The 19,110-nt window shown below is 39.9% G+C and overlaps 1 protein-coding gene across 1 annotated transcript in view; it reads right to left on the bottom strand.

Annotated features, from left to right (window-relative positions):
• Positions 1-19,110, bottom strand: part of SMG1 (SMG1 nonsense mediated mRNA decay associated PI3K related kinase) — a 119,919-nt gene that overhangs the window by 18,216 nt on the left and 82,593 nt on the right. The window contains 16 exon segments of the mRNA XM_037911357.2: positions 303-521; positions 1,995-2,104; positions 2,186-2,324; positions 2,763-3,011; positions 3,684-3,913; positions 4,635-4,881; positions 7,816-8,038; positions 9,713-9,867; positions 13,408-13,625; positions 14,077-14,238; positions 15,333-15,510; positions 15,629-15,859; positions 16,231-16,366; positions 16,659-16,803; positions 17,556-17,840; positions 18,281-18,529. Of these exon segments, the coding sequence (XP_037767285.1) occupies positions 303-521; positions 1,995-2,104; positions 2,186-2,324; positions 2,763-3,011; positions 3,684-3,913; positions 4,635-4,881; positions 7,816-8,038; positions 9,713-9,867; positions 13,408-13,625; positions 14,077-14,238; positions 15,333-15,510; positions 15,629-15,859; positions 16,231-16,366; positions 16,659-16,803; positions 17,556-17,840; positions 18,281-18,529 (3,176 nt within the window).

Below are 19,110 nucleotides of genomic sequence, written 5' to 3'. Positions count from 1 at the left end.
TAGGCTTCAGATTTCAACCCTGTGGCCCAATGCAGGAAATTTCTTTAGCACATACTTAACCTTCATGTGCTTAAAAGTTAAGCGTGTTCTTAAGTGTCCTTCCTAAACAGTGACTTTCCTAAATCTGGGCCTGAATTAGCTCAATAAAAGAGGTCAGTATTACGCTCTTAGTAAATAGTATTTCTAACATGCAAAAACTACTTTAAAATGTGAAGAATTTCTATTCATGAGACTTTTAGCATTTTTAAAATGTTTTATCTGATAGTATAATGTGAAATTTTACTTTAGTGACTCTACTTCACCTTTATCTCAGCTACTCTTGAAGAAAAGAGGCTACGAGTGATGTCTCTTTCCATCTCTCTTTTGCTCTGTTTATTTTCAGCCTGCTGGCCACCACCACCATACACAGCCCCAGCAAATCCTGCTTCCCCTCCTGCTGTCCAGTCCACAAGAGGATCATAAACAAAAGCCTCAAGCAACGTAAGCAAAGTCTCTCTCCCACGTCGCATAATATGTAGAACCTGTATTTTGTGTATTTTAACAAGTTTAGTCAGGTTAAGTTACCCTCATAAAATAGCACAGTTTTTAAATACAATATAGACATTAGTATTTGAATAGCTAAATAAAGCAATCCATAACTTTCCTGAAGGTGGATATACTGAAGTATATACAATTATAGCTGCAAGTTCAAATAGCACTTTCTTGAGTTACAGCTGCACCAGAGTTTGCATTCTAACCTTTCTTCACAAGCTCCTAACTCTTTGAAAACATTTACTTTGGGGATGAATTTTTCTGTATTTGTCTCTGCCCAAAGCTGATTTTTCTTTTATTTGTGCATAAAGGGTGCAGAGGTGGGAAGACAGAGAGAAGAAAAGAAGGAGAGAAAGAAGAGGAAAGATAATGACAACTAAGCAAAATCCCTTCAGTCATCTGAGTTATGGTTGAGTAAATAAATGTCAACTTCCCCCTTGTGTAACATATAAATAAAAAAATAAAAATCTCTTTCTCTCTCTTTTTTTTTTTTTTTTTTTTTTTTTAAAAAAAACCCATGACAGTACACCAAAAAAACCTGAAGTCTGAAATGTAAGTTTGACATGCATATAGTCTTCCTGGAGAGCTACTTCATTTGTTTGGTATGCAGTAATAAATAAAAAGGTTCTTAGGGGCTGAAAGAAGTCTCTGAACATGCTCAGTAGTAAGTTAAGATTTCAGTGAAACTTAATGCCTTCTTTGTCATATCACCACAAATTCTCCAGAAATGCCCCCTCAATTTACTATTAGAATACAAAAACTTTTCAGGTATTAAATTCTCTAATCATCTTATATATCCCCATAAGACATAACAGATTCATAGAGCTTAAGGCCAGAAGATATCATCAGATCATCTAGTCTGACCACCTGTATATCACAGGCCAGTACGTTTCACACAATTACCCCAGTACTGTGCTCAATAACCATGTTTAGCCAAAGCATATCTTCCAGAAAGGCATCCAAGTCTTGATTTGAAGACATCAAAAGATGGAGAATCCACCACTTCCCTTGGTAGTTTGTTCCAATAGTTAATCACGCTCACGGTTAAAGGTGTGCCTTATTTCTAATTTTAATTGGTTGACAGGTATGATTGGCTATGTGCTTCTTACATTGCATTTATCTCAAATTTTAACATAGTATTCTAAACATAATACTTTATATTTCTGATCTGGAGAGCCTAATTTTTAATAGTCAGTTAAACCTGCCAAACAATGGACCATTGTGATCATGCCAACATCTGGAGCTAAATTTTATATACTTGTACACTTTTTTTTTTTTTTTACGGTTTCACATAAATATAAAATGTCCCCAAAATAATACTCTCATTTCCTCCATATCAAAACACACCATTTAAAGAATAAGAATAGAATAAGGCTTTGAAAAGGCAGTAAGGAGAAGGGAAGCATTTCCAAACAAACAAACAGATGAGAGTTCCCCACATTTCTAGAAGTCACACAGCCTACCTGTTCACAAGAAAGCCTGAAAACCCCTTCTACTCCTGTTACTCCAAGTGCTGTTTCAATATTGTGTGTCATCCGGAACGGAACTTTTTCTGGTACTCTAAGGCTTTTTCCTTCAAGAGAAAGATTCAGATTTTTAATTATTAAGAAAAGGTTATGTTTGAACAATGTATATAAAAGAAAATATTTTTTACCTTTTTCAAAGCAAACATTGTAATCTATATGTACAACTTCTCCTGTAGTCATGTCGATAAGAACATTATCCAGATGTCTGTCTCCAAGACCAATTATATAGCCAACCATGGACATAACTGCAGTGGATCTCGCGTATGACTTTAAAGAAAATTTCAGAATAATATTTTGGGTTTTATGAACCTTAAAAAAAAATCACTTAATTTTTTTATTATTCTTTTTAGGATAATTCACAGCAGTCAGCTGCAAGTTCTCCTTTACTGATTGTCTCAGGACATCTACCAACAGAGCACTCATTTCTTTAAGAACTTCAATTAATAGGCTAATTAAGATACAGGTAATCAGGTTTCCTACTTCTTTCTAGGTCACCATTTTTTCTGCTTTTACTTCCAACCTCTCTCACTCCCTTCTTCCAACTATCCATATTAAAGCACACACTTCTGGTAAGTGATGATTCAATAGTACTAGCTCACCTGTCCCTACAAGAGTGCCATTGCTATAAGCATCCCAAGCTTCTACTGCCCCTCACTCAAGTCAAAAATATGGTTTTAAAAAGGAAAATAATGTATGTTAGCTTACCTGTGTAACTCTCCACCACTCATCAGGTGTAGTACATGATGACCAAAGTTCTTTAGCTAGAAGATTTGGTGGAGTTGCTTCCATAAGCTCCTCTAGAACAGCCTTCATTACATTCAAAGGCCAGTCACGACGAGATACATCTAGACTAAGCCCAACTGCCTTCAAAGCAGGTCCAATTTTACTGTAGTAAAGTTCACTGGGTCTAGGTACTATTCCAGGATTTTGAGGGGTCTGGTAAGAATCCTGAGCCTACAAGAAATTGAATTATAAAGCTATCTTATTTATTCTACTACAATACTGAGTTGAAGTTATCCTAAAGTCTGTTCAGACTAAAAAAGTTGGAATCTAAATCCTCTCTCCTGATTATGACTTGCAGCGCTTGGACTAACTATTTCAAATTCAGGACGTTGGGTTTTTTTTAAATTTATGACGGTGATTTTCAAAGCACTCAGCACTGTCCTACCTCAACTTCTACTGAAGTCAATGGGACTTTTATAACTGAATTAAGTGGCAGCAGGGTTAGGACAACATTTAGCACTTCTGAAAATCCCTTTCTAAAGCTACAGAAGGTAAAGTGACAAAAGAGCTAAGAATGGAAAAGAAACTGAAATGGTTTAGAGTAACTTTAGCTCAAACCATCCAAAAATGCTCCTACCCTTGAAGTATCACGCAAGAATAGTATAATTAAATTAAAATATGCCTAAGAAATGTTCCTCTCTCTAACAGACAAAATTTGTCTATACAGTTTTGCCTGACATCTGATCAAACCCATAAGATATGAACATACAGATCTACTCAGAACGAATGCATGTACAGATAAAAATAATGAAAAATATTTTAATATTTGCTTTAGGTTTTAAAGCAACTTATGATATATTCCACTTCTGAGAGGCGCTAATTAGTTTAAAATACAGAAGTTACCTTTTGAGCTTGTAAAGCAGCTTCTCGCTGCTGCCACCGCTTGTAAAGGCCAAATAAAGGAGTGGCTCCATCCACCCATTGAATCAGGCCTGATCTCGTTCCCAGCGGTGTCACAGAATAGTGCCTAGCATGAAACCGTGGTGTCTCTTGACGATTAATTGTAGCAAACATGGTGTTCACAATTGATAAAAACTGCATGATTCTCTCATCTAGATGTAAATCTTCTAAACCTGTATTATAAAATTTAAAAGTATTCTGTTTAAAATTTAGCTTCTACAACTAAAACAATAAAAGCTCTTTTTCGTTAAATGAATCCCCCAAAGTAGCATTTCTGAAGTGCATATTTCATTTTAGACTTAAAAAGCTATATATCTATCCAGGCCCAGAATGGGTTCCTAAGCAATGGGGTATTTGCTAAGAAAACAGTCCTTGGGCTTGGGCTGCTGTTCTAACTCCACGGGAGAAGCATGCAAGTGGAGTGCCAGCTCTGCAGATCACTTCACTACCATTCACGCCTCAGGCTGACGCTCTCTCTTCAGGCTACTGCATGAGTTTTGTGAGAGAGTTCAGCTGAGAAGAAAGATCAAAACAGGCTGCAGCTGGGACTCTGTTTTCTGTTGCAACAGCCACAAGGACCCACAGGCCTCTTCTTCTGAGAGTCAAAGAATCTTACAGAATTTCTGGAAAGAAAAGCTGATGGATGATAGACACTATTACATACGGACACCTACAATGTCTTTCATCCACTGTTCAGGTATAATTTTAAGGGCTACCTAAGTAGTTTTTTGGCCAGACTGACTTTATCACAATACACACTCAATGTTCACAATACATCTTTCCAACTTTAGGTGCGCTACTCTCTAATTTAAAGTGAGAGTAAGCCTGAATAACACACATATAAAACATGTAACTCCCTCCCACCCCAATCCTGAGGAAATTTCCAGGTCTTACCTTTGAAAAGGTATGGGTAGTTCTTCCCATCTGAACCCAAGAAAAGGAGTTTTTTGGGTTTGGTTTTAGTAGGCAGAATTGTGATAGTACTCCCCACGCTTTGAATCGTGACTGTGTCTCTAGCAGACACTTCTCCAGGGAGTGCTATTTCAGTGTTCATCGTGGCAGCCAACCAAGGACTAATTTCTTCAAGGCGTAAGATGTAACTAGCACGTTTCTGTGCTCTTTGTTGCAAACTTAGCATAACCTTTTAAAGAAATGGTTAAAAAGCTGAGGTTCAAGCTGATGTAGTGGTAAACATTTACAAATACAAACAGATTTTCCACTTTTGGGGGGAAGGAAGGAATTTCTTTCTTATGCCATGTATTCTTCCATTTTATTGATGTACTAATCTATATTTATAATTATTGGTGACAAAACCATATCAAAGACAGTAACATTATTTTCACCATTTTTATTTAACAAAAGAAAAGATTTTGGCTTAGAGAAAACTGTATTTGTAAGAAGGGAACTCCCTTAAAGGGGCTAGTTCCTGTCTTTATTAAGCTTTGGTACTAGGTCTGTTTTGGGAACAGAAGAAAGGACAGAGCAGAGCACTAGAGAGTTAAATGCTACCAAGAAATCTACAGGTTTCCTCACTTCTGTTTTGCAGAACAGGCTAACTTTAATATATAAATTGGTTTTCTTGAATAGCATCCATCTACCAATCCGGTTCAATTACCAGGTTGGCTCTGGCCATTTAACAGTTGGACATCATCTCTCTTTAGGGATGTCTACACTTAAAATGCTGTAGTGGTTCAGTACAGACACTACCTACACTCACGGGAGGGCTTCTCCTGCCAGTATATATAAATCCACCTCTCTGAGAGGCGGTAGATTAGAAGAATTCTTCCATCGACCTAGTGCTGTCTACACTGGGGGGGGTTAGGTCGGTATAGCTATGGGCTTGCCTTCACATACAGCGCTATAATGGCACTGCTGCAGTGCTTTAGTGAAGACGCTACTACACCGACCTGAGAGCTTCTTTCATCGGCGCAGTTAATCCACCTCCCTGAGAGGTGGTAGCTATGTCAACAGAAGATCTCCTGTCAACATAGTGCTGTCTACACAGAGGGATAGTTATACTGACCTATGTTGTTCAGGTGGGTGGATTTTTCATACCCCTGAGCAACATAGTTATATCGTAATAGGTCTGTAGTGCAGACTTAGCCTATGTCTCTATACTTTTCACACCCCTGAGAAACATAGCTACACCAATGTAAGCTCTTGGTATAGAGCAGGTTTCAGTTCTCTTTTCCTGCCTGTAAGAGCTCTTTTGTTGCTACAACGCTCTAAAGCATCAACAATAAAATAGGATAGGAGATGACCAAAAAGGAGTCACAAGACAGATCCTAAGACTTAGCGGGTATGAAGCAGGAGATACGTAGGTGTCAGAGGGTAGTTAGCCCCCTGAAGGGGTCAGGGGCACAGCCTACCTCTGAGAGGCTCCACAAGGGGGAATGAGACAGCTCAGGTTCACCTAGGAGTAGTTAACTCATGGAGTAACTGGGAGGCAGTTAATTCAACAGTTTAGCACCTGGACATGATAAAAGGTACCTCAGTTAGAGGGGGAACTCCTGCGGAAAAAGGCAGCTGCCAGAGAGGCAGAAGGCCTGCAGAGAGGATCCCAGGAAACTGGTGAGAAGCCAATGCTCCAAAAAGGGAGAACAGAGCAAGACACTGGGGAAGCCTATAGAGGAAGAAAGGTAGGAGGCAGCTCTGGGAGCAGCAAGGGACAGAGAAGTATTGGTTCTGGATGTTCCAAACAAGGGCCCTGAGCTGGAACTCAGTGGCATAATGGGAATGGAGTCAGGTGGTATAGCTCCCCATCCTGCCACAGGGACAGCTAACAGATAAAGGCCTCATATTACAGTAGGTGACCAAGATGTTCTGCCAGGTCCAGAGCTGCCAACATTGAAGACTGTCTCTACACAGTGCTGGGCTTGAGACCTTTAATGAAACAATTTAAAACAATTCCAGGATGGTAGTTCATTGAACTTGTTGAAGCTCCAAAGTCAGGCTTCAACCAATAGAAAAATATCAACCAAATGCATTGGTGGAAGGATTATAAAAGTCTCATTACTTCATAACAAAGTCACACCAAAGAAACCTTCAGAAAAGAGCTGTATTTCCTACCTTGATCTAGCAGCCCAAGTCTTCCAGTACTGAGATGGCAAAGCCAGTACCTGGAGGAACTAGGAGAGACTGCAAGAATTGTGAGATTTTTGAGTAAGGCTGTCAGGTGGTAGAAAGCAGGTCATGTAAAGAGAACTGGAGAAGTTGAGGACTGCTGTTAAAACTAACTGGAGCACTGCTGGACTTCCAAGAGAGGAAATGTGTTCGGTAGCAGAGTCTGAGATGACTAGGCTCATGGGGAGGGAGATGGGGAGAAGTTTGAAGAGATAGGATGGGAAAAACAGGAAAGGAATAGCTGCTTGCTCTTATCATTTTCCAGGATCCCACAGACTAGAAGGTAGGAGGTTAAAAAAGGAAAGTACTATCAATGGCTGGAAGGTTAGTAGTGGAGAGGGTAGAGATATAAGCTGTATTTGTGGCAGAGGCAAAATACTACGATATGGTGATAACAGAGCTCCTAAAAGGCCTGGAGAGGGCATAAAAAAAAATGTGCATATGGAACATTACTCTAATTACAAGGGATGAAACCAACCTATAGTCAGATGGTACTGGAGGACAGATGCTTATTGATGCAGTGGTAGCTCTCACACTGCTTCATTCTGCAGTCTACTTAATCCATGAGAGGATATTTCCTTTGTCTTAAGGCACCTGTGCCTTGTTCCTAAGCATGTCATTCTGCAAACTATAATTTGAGCACCACTGCCCTAATTTGGCCCTATTATGATTTTAAACAAGTTCCCAATGTCAGCTTCCGCTCTTGAGACAAAAGTATTTGCTATGTAATAAGGACACAAAATCTGTCCTTGTTAATCTTCCCAGATTCAACCAGCTATGATCTTGCCCTAAAATATGACGACATTCAAACCCATGATACAGAGGAAGAGACTTTGATTGGTACATTAGTCATTCCAGTAACAAGTAAGAAGTCAGTTTAATCATATGTAGCAGAAAAAGTTATCAGATTTTATATATAATTTTCTTTACTATCATGTTGAAGACACAGTACCTCTTTAAATGGGATCCAGCTGCTTCCAGGTTTAGCAGGATTAGAAGGGTTCTTGAGTTTTTCTAAAGCATTTTCAATTGCATCTCCATAATTGTCCTGAAACCACTTTTCATGAGGAGTTTCTGCAGGAGCTGCAGTGATGCTTTGTACATGTTCCAAAGCAAATACAATGGGCTTCATTAGAGCTGTATGCTTTTCACGCATGATTGCTATCTTTTCCTCTCTATGTAGGAAGGAGAGAAAAAATAATTCTATACCAGCTTTAAAAACGAACTATTTTAAAACAAAAGGCATATTTATTATAGGATATATCACACTGACAGTTACCCAGTTAAATACAAAGTCTAAATTAAGATGCCAATCTTTCAGGATAAATATAAAATAGAAGAAAATAGGTATTTTAACACCAGCAAACAATATTTAAAAACCCTTAAGTGAGCCAACCAGACGTTAATACCAGGAAGAGAAAAAAGCTACTTATGTACACCCAAAACACTTAACAGTATTTCTATATTATATTATAAATGTCAAATAAATGTCTATATTATAAATAATTGTCAAACAACCAAGGAACAATCTCCTTTCTTCTTCATAAAAAAACACTGCAAAACAAACCTGAATTTATATTTCTAAATCCATTGGACTTTCATTTGTGATGCCTTTCAGAAGAGAAGGCAATAAACACTTGGAACTTGTCAACGGTTGATGTTTCAGGACAGGAGACAGATCAGTCGTACCAGAAACACTTATGTCTAACATTTCAAAAATGTTGGGTACAACACTAGTGTTGGGTACAAAATTATACTAAATAAAATGTCTTATTATTGAAAAGACGAATCACAGAAGTGTTACTAGTTAAATTTAGTATATTTTTCCATCTTCGATCTTGCCTATCAGTGCAGAACTTAGAATCAAACAGATACATGATAAAGGTGATCTCATACATTAATAAGAGACAACAAACTAAAAAGCCGTCAAGACAGGGATGTCCAACCTTTGGTCCCCAGTTCTCTAAATTGTGGCCTTTGAGGGTGGCTGTGTTAAGAAGAAAATTTGTATTTGGTTACATATTGAAAATATGGTCCCCTGAGCTTTGGCTTCTAATTTTTTAAACGGAAGCCTCTGAATCAGCCCCATCACTATGGGGAATAGAGGCATAGCCTGTCACTTCTTCCTTTCCAGTCACAGAAGCTGCTCTGGTGTGAGCAGGGAGGACTCTGAGCAGCTGCTGCTCCCTCCCTGGCTGCATGTAGCACTGCATATGGGGAAGCAGTAATAGTTTTGGCTTCTTTATTGTCTGCTTCCATGCTAGACAGAAGTAATTACAGGGAGAGCAGGACTGAAAGTCATCTGATTCTTCCAGAGGCTAGACAAGTGCTTCAAAAAGCATCACTTCCCTCCTCCACACAGCCACCCAGGAAAACCCAGGAATGGGAAAAAGACAAGCTGAAAATCGATGAAAGCTTCCTGTACAAGCCTAACATGAGCTGTTAACTGTCCCTCCATCACCGTACACCAGAGGTGAATAGCTGGAGTACAGTGTACACCAGCCACTCCCATCTCTACCCTTGACAAACCTCTACACAGCTGACATGAGCCTGTACTAGGGCTGTAAGAAGGGAAGGAGTAGGATATGAATACTGTAGCTCTACACCCACAGGTGACTGCTCCATACTGGGGGAATCCACAGCAAGGAACGTATTGCTGTATATTTTGCTCCACTTGCACCTTCTGTGTGGTGCAAATGGAGTGCACCAAAGTACCAGCTGTGGCACCCTGACCTCTGATACCGATTTAGGAGGAAAAGCATGACTGGTCAATTTAATAATTCTACTGCGCAGCGACAATCTGTCTTCTCTCACCAATTTTTACTTAGAAGTTATTCATGAAAACCTACTTCCGTAGAGTATTGTTGTTTTGAACTCTCTTGACTTCATCTTCCAGTTGCTGAATCCGTCTGAGGACATACATGTGCTGCTGCAACAGCACTCCCAGCCAAAGTTCATCCCACAGAACTGTAACTCGGCGCAGCTCTGCTACTAGCATCTGAACCTGTATAAAATAAATTAAAATGCCCTTATTTTTAAAGTTCAAGATTTTTTTTCTAGGTCATCTATTTAATAGCAGCTTGAATGTCTTGAAAGAATGACATCCTTACAGTAAGATCAAAGTTACACTGGAAACTTTAGCAACCATCCACGCAAAAGAAACAAGTTACTAACCTTTCTGTAACTGTTGTTCTTCGAGATGTGTTGCACGTCCTTTCCAGTGTAGGTGTGTGAGTGCCCAGAGCACATTTGCCAGAATTTTTTCCATCGGATCGGCTCCTGCACCCCCTGGTGCTACATGCTCAGAGCACAAGTATAAGGGGCCCCCACTGACCCCGCACCTCTTCAGGTTATTCTTACCGATCGCTTCAGGAGAGGGAACAGCGGGCAGGTCTTGGAATGGATATGTGCAACACATCTCGAAGAACAACAGTTACAGAAAGGTTAGCAAATATTTTTTCTTCGAGTGCTTGCACATGTCCATTCCAATGTAGATGACTCACAACCAGTTGCACAGGAGATGGGCTCAGAGTTCAAGGACGTTAATTCATTAATGATCTGGAGGATGGCGTGGACTGCACCCTCAGCAAGTTTGCAGATGACACTAAACTGGGAGGAGTGGTAGATATGCTGGAAGGTAGGGATAGGATACAGAGGGACCTAGACAAATTAGAGGATTGGGCCAAAAGAAATCTGATGAGGTTCAACAAAGACAAGTGCAGAGTCCTGCACTTAGGACAAAAGAATCCCATGCACTGCTTCAGACTAGGGACTGAGTGGCTAGTCAGCAGTTCTGCAGAAAAGGACCTCGAGGTTACAATGGATGAGAAGCTGGATATGAGTCAGTGTGCCCTTGTTGCCAAGAACGCTAACGGCATTTTGGGCTGTATAAGTGGGGGCACTGCCAGCAGATCAAGGGACATGATCGTTCCCCTCTATTCGACATTGGTGAGGCCTCATCTGGAGTACTGTGTCAGTTTGGTCCCCACACTACAAGGATGTGGAAAAATTGGAAAGTGTCCGGCAGAGGGCAACAAAAATGATTAGGGGACTGGAACACGTGAGTTATGAGGAGAGGCTGAGGGAATTGGGATTGTTTAGTCTGCAGAAGAGAAGAATGAGGGGGGATTTGATAGCTGCTTTCAACTACCTGAAGGGGGTTCCAAAGAGGATGGATCTAGACTGTTCTCAGTGGTAGCACATAACAGAACAAGGAGTAATGGTCTCAAGTTGCAGTGGGGGAGGTTTAGGTTAGATATTAGGAAAAACTTTTTCAGTAGGAGGGTGGTGAAGCACTGGAATGCATTACCTAGTGAGGTGGTGGAATCTCCTTCCTTTGAGGTTTTTAAGGTCAGGCTTGACAAAGCCCTGGCTGGGATGATTTAGTTGGGGATTGGTCCTGCTTTGAGCAGGGGGTTGGACTAGATGGTCCCTTCCAACCCTGAGGTCCCCTGAGGTCCTTTCCAACCCCGATATTCTATGATTCTATGACACACTGACTGCAACACTGCCCGGCCGAAGTTGGCATAGTCTCTGGCTTGTTGGGTAATGGCAAGTGTGCTGAGAATGTGTGTGCCGAGGGCCAGGCTGCTGCCCTGCAGATATCTTGAATAGGGACTTGAGCTAGGAAAGCGGCTTAAGAAGCCTGAGATCTTGTGGAGTGAGCAGTCAGGTTAGGTGGACGAGGGATTCCCATGAAGTCATAACATGCCCAGATACATGAAGTAATCCAAGACGAAATCCTCTGGGCAGAGATGGGGAGCCCCTTCATTCGCTCAGCTATCATTATGAACTGTTGATCTGTGGAATATAAAATGCCAGGGGCCCTCTAACATCCAAGGAGTGCAGATGCTGTTCTTCTCCATCTGCATGCAGCTTAGGGTAGAATATTGGTGGAAAAACTGCTTGGCTGCAATGGAATTGTGAAACCAATTTTGGGAGGAACTTTGGATGCAGACACAGCTGTACTTTACCTCTGAAGAACACAGTATACGGGGGTTCCACCATGAGGGCTCAGATCTCTGAAACTCTTCTGGCTGAAGTGATGGCCACTAAAACGGCCACTTTCCAGGAGAGGTGAAACAGTGAGTACGTCGCTAGCGGCTCAAAGGGCGGGCCTGTCAGCTTTGACAGGACAAGGTTTAGGTCCCAAGGAGAGATTCGTTTCTTTACCTGAGGAAACATCCTCTCCAGGCCTTTGAGAAAACAGATTACCATTTCATGCGAAAAGACCAATCTCTTGTCAACTTTAGGATAGAAAGATGAAATGGCCACCTTGTTGTTTCAAGAGCAGAAGGTACTCCAAAATAAGTTGCAATGAGGATTGTATAGATGGAACCCTCCATTGGGAAGACCAGATGGAGAACTGTTTCCACTTTGCCAAGTAAGTTGCCATGGTGGAAGATTTTCTACTGCTTAGTAGGACTCTATGAATGTGCTCTGAGCAAGCTTGCTCTTCAGGATTCAGCCAGGTGCAGTGGGAGCTCCACTGAAAGGCTTGAGGATGGTGAGTGAACCAGTGCTATCTGAGCCACGCCGGGGCTATAAGGATGACCCGTGCTCAATGCTGCTTGATTTTCGACAGAACCTTTCGAATTAATGGAATGGGGGTGGGGGGAAGAGTGTAATACAGGTAAGTTGTCCATGCCAACAGGAACACATCCGTAAGAGACCCAAATTGTGGCCCCTCCTGGAGCAAAACTGATGGCATTTCCTGTTGTCGCAGGTAGCAAACAGGTCTATAAAGGCAGTCCCATACCTAGGCTCTGGAAGATGTCCCTTGCCATGTCTGGATGAAGGGACCACTTGCGGCAAGTGCAGAAGGACCTGCTGAGGTGATCTGCGAATTTGTTCTGTGTACCTGGCAGGTAAGATGCTTCTAGGTAGATTGAGTGTGTAATGCAGAACTCCCACAGCTGGACTGCCTCCTGGCATAGGGAGGAAGAGAGCACTCCGCCCTGCTTGTTTATGTAGTTAATGCAGTGGTAGTGATTTAGCGGGTCTGGTGAAGACACAATTAGTCGACTTGCCACAGGAAGAGCAGGGCTTAAAACCCGGTGACAGAGGCATACCCTGGCACTGGGGAGCAGACAAGCCTCTCCAAATAAGTATAGAGGCATCCAAAACACACTAACTACTAAAAGTACTACTACTACTACTACCACTACCACCACCACCACCACCACCAAACTAGCTAAACTACAAGAACTATATACCCCAAAAAAGGAGAAAGAAACCACTGGAAGAGATTGCCTGAGCAAAGAGGTAAGTTCCAGCATCCGTCACAGGCGGTAAGAAGGAACTGAAGGGATGCGGGCTTGGCGCGGCTACATACTAGCACTATGAGCGCACAGCACCAGGGGGCGCTGGAGCCGACCCAACGGATACCATGAAGGGAAAAAATTCTGGCAATTGTGCTCAGGGCGCGCGCACACCTACGTTGCAATGGACACGTGCAAGCACTCAAAGAATACATAATTTCACAAACTGTATGTCTGGTTACAAGTCAGCCTGAATAAATTACAAAAACACAAATTTATTTTACCTGCAACACCATTGTTGGATTTGCAGTAGACAGTTTTTCTACAATTTTGCTGTAGCAGTCCTGCATCATTGCTTGGTCTTCATTTAATCCGTTTTTTAGTTCATCCTTATTACTTTCTTGAGAAGCCAGGGGACTTCCTCCTTCACATTCACCACCTAATAGTTCTTCACCTTGAATGTTACCTAGCAAAGTAGGGATTGCAGAGGGCAACTTGTTCCCTAGATTAGAAAAAGTGTATTGAATAATATATATACTGCAGTAGCATCCAAAGGCCAAATTTTGAATCAGGGCCCCATTATGCTAGGTACTGCACAAACTTATGGAAGTATAAAAGGCTTAGATATAATATATGAAATCATAATGAAAAAATTATGGTGTGCCAAAGGGGTCTTCGTATAAGGTACTAGAATTTTAGACAGTTTACAGGTGTAGTCCATAATACGTCACATCTTAAGGAGTGTTGTATCGAAAGATATAACCAAAGTGAACTTTTACTGTACAAACAGTAAAAGTTCAAACATACTGCATTCTAGCTAGCAGCACACATACATAAACTTGCTGTATTTCTCAGCAAATTGTTTAAAATGGACCTTCTGAACATTATTTCATTTATCAACTATTTGGCATTAAGTAATAACCCCAACAACAACAAAAAGAATCCTTCCATACCTGAAGACTGGGATTCACTGCTAAGTGAAATGGTACCCACTATTGCAGGGTACAATATAAGATGAGGAGAATCTTGAGCTACTCGACACAGTAAATTGCAAATACTTTGACGAACATATACTTCAGGGTGGTTCAGGCGGGAGAAGAGCTGAGGAATAATACCTTTATAAAAAAAAGAGCAGAAAAAAGGGCTGCATTGATTTTTGTACACTGAAGCCACAGAAAGATGTTTTCAGTGATGTGTAATTTTTGTACAATGAAACTGAACAGTCACATTCTCCTGTTATTTAAACCACAGCAAGATCTCTACCTTTTAGTGTATGGGTACTAGATTATTTCACCCTACCATTCAAGAAGCAGAGTCAATTATATTTAGTACATAAATCTTGCAACAGAGCACTAGCAATTGAGTCCTGCACATTGGGCCTGTTAGCGTCATATAGTTTTTAGGGATTGCATCACTAGAAGCTCCAAAAACAAATGTGATTTTGTGACAATATAGAAGGTGCAATAAGGAGAGACCCATTTCCACTCAAAAAGAAAAGGAGTACTTGTGGCACCTTAGAGACTAACAAATTTATTTGAGCATAAGCTTTCGTGAGCTAGAGCTCACTTCTTTGGATGTGTGCAGTGGATGCATCCGATGAAGTGAGCTGTAGCTCACGAAAGCTTATGCTCAAATAAATTTGTTAGTCTCTAAGGTGCCACAAGTACTCCTTTTCTTTTTGCGGATACAGACTAACATGGCTGCTACTCTGAAACCTGTCATTTCCACTCAGCATCACTCTTTTATAGTCAGGTCACTGCATCTTGCTGACTAATCCTAGCACTTGAGAGAAGTGGTAGGAATTCACCCTTTCCTGGAAGGGCTGCCACTGTCCAGCAGTTACCACTGTAATTCAGGGATATATGGTCCATTCCTCTGGCCAACCTGGGAAGGGGTCATTCACTTCCTACAAGAAACTTAAAATAGTCTTTCAAATTTGAATACAGGTTAGTCTTTGCAAAAGTCTTAGGGAATACCAAAGTCTTTTTAAAAAATAAGTTTTGTTAGATGAAGAGTACACAATATTAGGTGGGAGACAAACTGTTGCGTATACTTTTTTTTTTTTTTTTTTAAAATAAACTTAGGGTTTACAACGGTTGAAAGAGAAAGGTTTGTAAAGGCAAGTTTGATAAGAAGTTTTCTGTTTATTTATATTTAGCAAAAAAGTCTGTCAAAATTCAATTTAATAATTCAGCTAAAACCACCTTACCTCTCCATGGAGCAGTAGGGGTTGTTTCTAGTCCCTGCTCTAGATATTGTCGAAGTTCTCCAGCATGTTTCACAAGTAACCTCAACAATCTCAAGGTTGCCATCACAATAACATCATCAGTGCTTTGTTCAGAAGTGTTTCTTAAAAGTAGTCTGGGGTCATCTTCATCAAGAGGAACCTACATATTATAGAAAGAAGTAGCACTCTTAACTGACCATACTGTTTTGTCATGGGTCTTGAGCTTTAAAAATGTTTAAGAACTAGCTTTCATCACCACAGCAGACTGTAATGCATACCTGACCAGCATTGAGTTTAAGAAAGGTAAAATATGCACTGCAGGACAGTTTATAGAGACTGAAGATTCTGTCTACTACTTTTCTCCACACTTTGATTAACCCCTCTGTTGCATTTTCATCAAGATCTGAAAGCCAGGGGCAATTACTCAGCAATTGACGCCATATAACATCCACCATATCATCTTCTTCATTGTCTTCATTTTCTGTGATCTGTAGGGTCATATCTTCATCCTAAACTCAGATTATGCAAGAATATTAAGAGGAAAGAATGAGACAATTGGTTTGAACAAGACCACAAAACTTTTCCACAATGTATATTAATTGCTGATCCCAGGAAGGGTAGCCAGGAATTTGAAATGTGTACACACACAGTTCTTTCAGTTGCCTCATTCCAGAGCAGACATAATGCCATACACGTATAATCACTAACATAGCTTATTTCTTGGGAATTTCTGCATTTTTTGTGCAGTATGCCATTTTGGGAGAAGTTTGATTTAAGACATTATATAAATATTGTAGTCCACTACACAATCAGGGAGGAAAGCTAAAGTGGCATGCTGAATGAATTGGAACATTTTTCAAGAATGCAAGTTTCCACTTACCTGAATTCCAGCTGGACGACATACCGCCTGTCCAAGAATGCCATAGATTTTCTCTCGGTCTTCCTCTGCAATGTTGTCAGGAAGCAAGCTTTGAACCTCAGATTTCTCTTTTGGCAGAAGACGGACACCTCCTTGACTGTAACATTTAATAAGTCATCAACCCCAAAACCACAATTAATGTAAATATTTACAGAGCTACTTACCTTCATAATACTGTATATTTAAGGCTTCGTCTTAGGGTGAAATTCACCCCTATTCGGAGGGCCAGCAATCAAAACAGAACACACGTGGCACATCCATCTTGTTTTGGCTCTCTGAACCGCACAGGGGTGAATTACACTTATTGAGAGCTAACATATACTCAACAAATGTGAAATTAAGATTTTTTTATGTATTTATTTTTTTAAAAACAAGAATAATAGATTTACCTGGCATTATCAACTACCTTCCTGCCCCATCTGTAAGCCCAACTAGCCAGTGCTGCCCATGACTTGGCTACTTCAGGTGCCTGTACTGAAGACAGGTGATACAGCTGCCCCAAAATGAAGTCAGGTTCTCCAACGCCAATATTTACTGTGGTGGTGGAAATAGAGCAACAGAGGTTACACACAAAAATAAACACATCTGATTCACATTTATGAGAATCCTGATCTCCAAAATACCAGAATAGTGTGCTTCAGAGACTGAGACTTCAATATATCACTTTAAAGAGAGTAGAGATATAGGAAAGGTAAAGAGAAAAGAATATAGATTCAAGACAGGTAGAGAGCATGTGCTGAACAGAGGCCTAAATTAGATAGGATGTCCAGATTCAAACGAGGAAAAATTTAATTGTGACACTTGGAGAAGTCTCCTAAAAAACAACCAAATTTACCAACTGCAACACACATCACAATTGTAAGAGCAATAAAAGTGTTTAGAAAAAAGATCAGTTACCCTGTGAGGAAAAAAATCTTATAATTGTTTTTCAAGTTTATTAAAGGTTTTTAAATATAGATCTTTTATATTTACAGTCTGGGTGCTAGATCTTAAGTGAGAGTTTATTATGATTTTGTAATAACTTTAAAAGCATAGTGTTGCCCTTAAGAGAATTCATTCCAAGCTCCTGTATTTTCCATTAGTATTTAAATTCTACAAAACACCAAAATCTGAATTTTATGTAAAATATTAACTTAAGTCTGAAAATCATTTTTTTTTTAAAACAGCAAAGCAGTTGTACCACATTAAACTTTACCAGCACAACTGGCTCTGCCCCTTATTGGAACCATCACATCTGAGTAACCATATAGCCTGGCAAAGCATAAACTAGGAGGAGGAACTTCTACCTGTAGATTCACTTTCAATTCTAGGATATTCCTCTTCTATTGTATTAACAGCTGGCAGGTCAATCAAAGTATATACGTTTTTAGACAATGTAGAAAGGCCAGTGAGATTCTGTTGCTGTCGTGCTCTGTATACTTGCTTCAGTTGACCTGAAATCTCTTTCCATTCAGCCTGAATCCATTTAGCCAGTGTAAGAATAGACTTAGCTACTGCATATTCGGCTTTGGCAGATTTGCAGAAAGATATGGCACAAGAACTCAGCATTTCCATAGCGTGTGTTGACTGACCTGCATATCAAGACACACAGTATATTTTTATTAGAGATGTTAGTTATTCAAAGCACTTCCCTGTAATCTCAAAATTCCGCAAATTTCAAATGCAGCTTTAACAAATCATGAACAGAAATGAGAGACTGCCTTTTTCTATCTGCTGATGTTACTGGGGTATTATAAGAGTCTATACTACAGGGCCAAATATTTGTAAGAGTTAAACTTATAATACAGAAACAATTCTATACTCTCAGCAATTTGTAAGAAAGGGAGTTTCTCTTCCTTCAAATCTAAACAACTAAAGAGAAAAGCCATTTTAAAATACTCAAACGGAGACATTAGTTACTGGGTTGAAAGCAATTTCTAGGTTTACTGTACCATTATAATTTCTTGGAAAAAACAACCTAGCAAGAAGTACGATAAGACATAGTATCTATGTGAGATTATCAAACACTAACCAGCTGTGTATAGCAATTTTGTTTTCTCAATATCAAGTTCAGGACTCCATTTTTCATCTATTTGACCTGGTGCTGACAATTTTTTGAAGTGCTGAACTAAATCTTGAGCAGTAGTGGTTTTTCCCAACTGAACTTCACTGCATTGAGCAAGCAATCGTGTGGCTAGGGCCACATTCCCCCGTTTTCTAGCAAATTTTGCTGCCGTTAGACCCAGTTCCATTAGATGACTTCTAACAGAGACAGTTTGTTCTGAAAAAGAAAGCAAATTTTTGTTGACAAAACTTTGTTTTAAAGCAATAATTGCATTTGGAACACAAGTAGATGATTGCCTCACCATGCCAGCCATATACAGAATGCAATTACCAATAGAGGAAAAAACTATACCCACTCTTGGTCTTTTCTTAGTCCACATAAATTCTAACATTCTCTGTATGCCTGCCAGAGAATTATCTGGAATGATTAGAGAGAGATTTTGAAACAAGAAGGATATCCTGGGCAACAATATTAATTTTGATCGTGGCTATTCTTACCAACCAAGTAATTGCATACTTCCCTCTAGCACCCCAAGTCTTTTTTCATCTGCTGAAACAGTAGTTTGAAAAATTAAATTATTTAACTCTTGGCTGTTTTGAGATTTTAATTCCCCAGTATCTTACAGAATTTGTTGCCTATGTGTACCCAAATGTTTTCTGGAGGGATAACTTCTCAAAGTGTGGTAAATTTATAGCTAGTATTACAGATCTATAATTACACATAGAAACAGTATAATTTATTTCAAGCCTCATGTTTTCCTGACATCATGGATTTCTTTAGATACTAATTTTAAGGAA

The sequence above is a fragment of the Chelonia mydas genome, chromosome 10 (genome assembly GCF_015237465.2).
Source record: "Chelonia mydas isolate rCheMyd1 chromosome 10, rCheMyd1.pri.v2, whole genome shotgun sequence".
NCBI classification, from domain to species: Eukaryota; Metazoa; Chordata; order Testudines; family Cheloniidae; genus Chelonia; species Chelonia mydas.
Note: the sequence above shows the minus strand (reverse complement) of the source record. Positions and strands in the feature narration are given on the sequence as shown.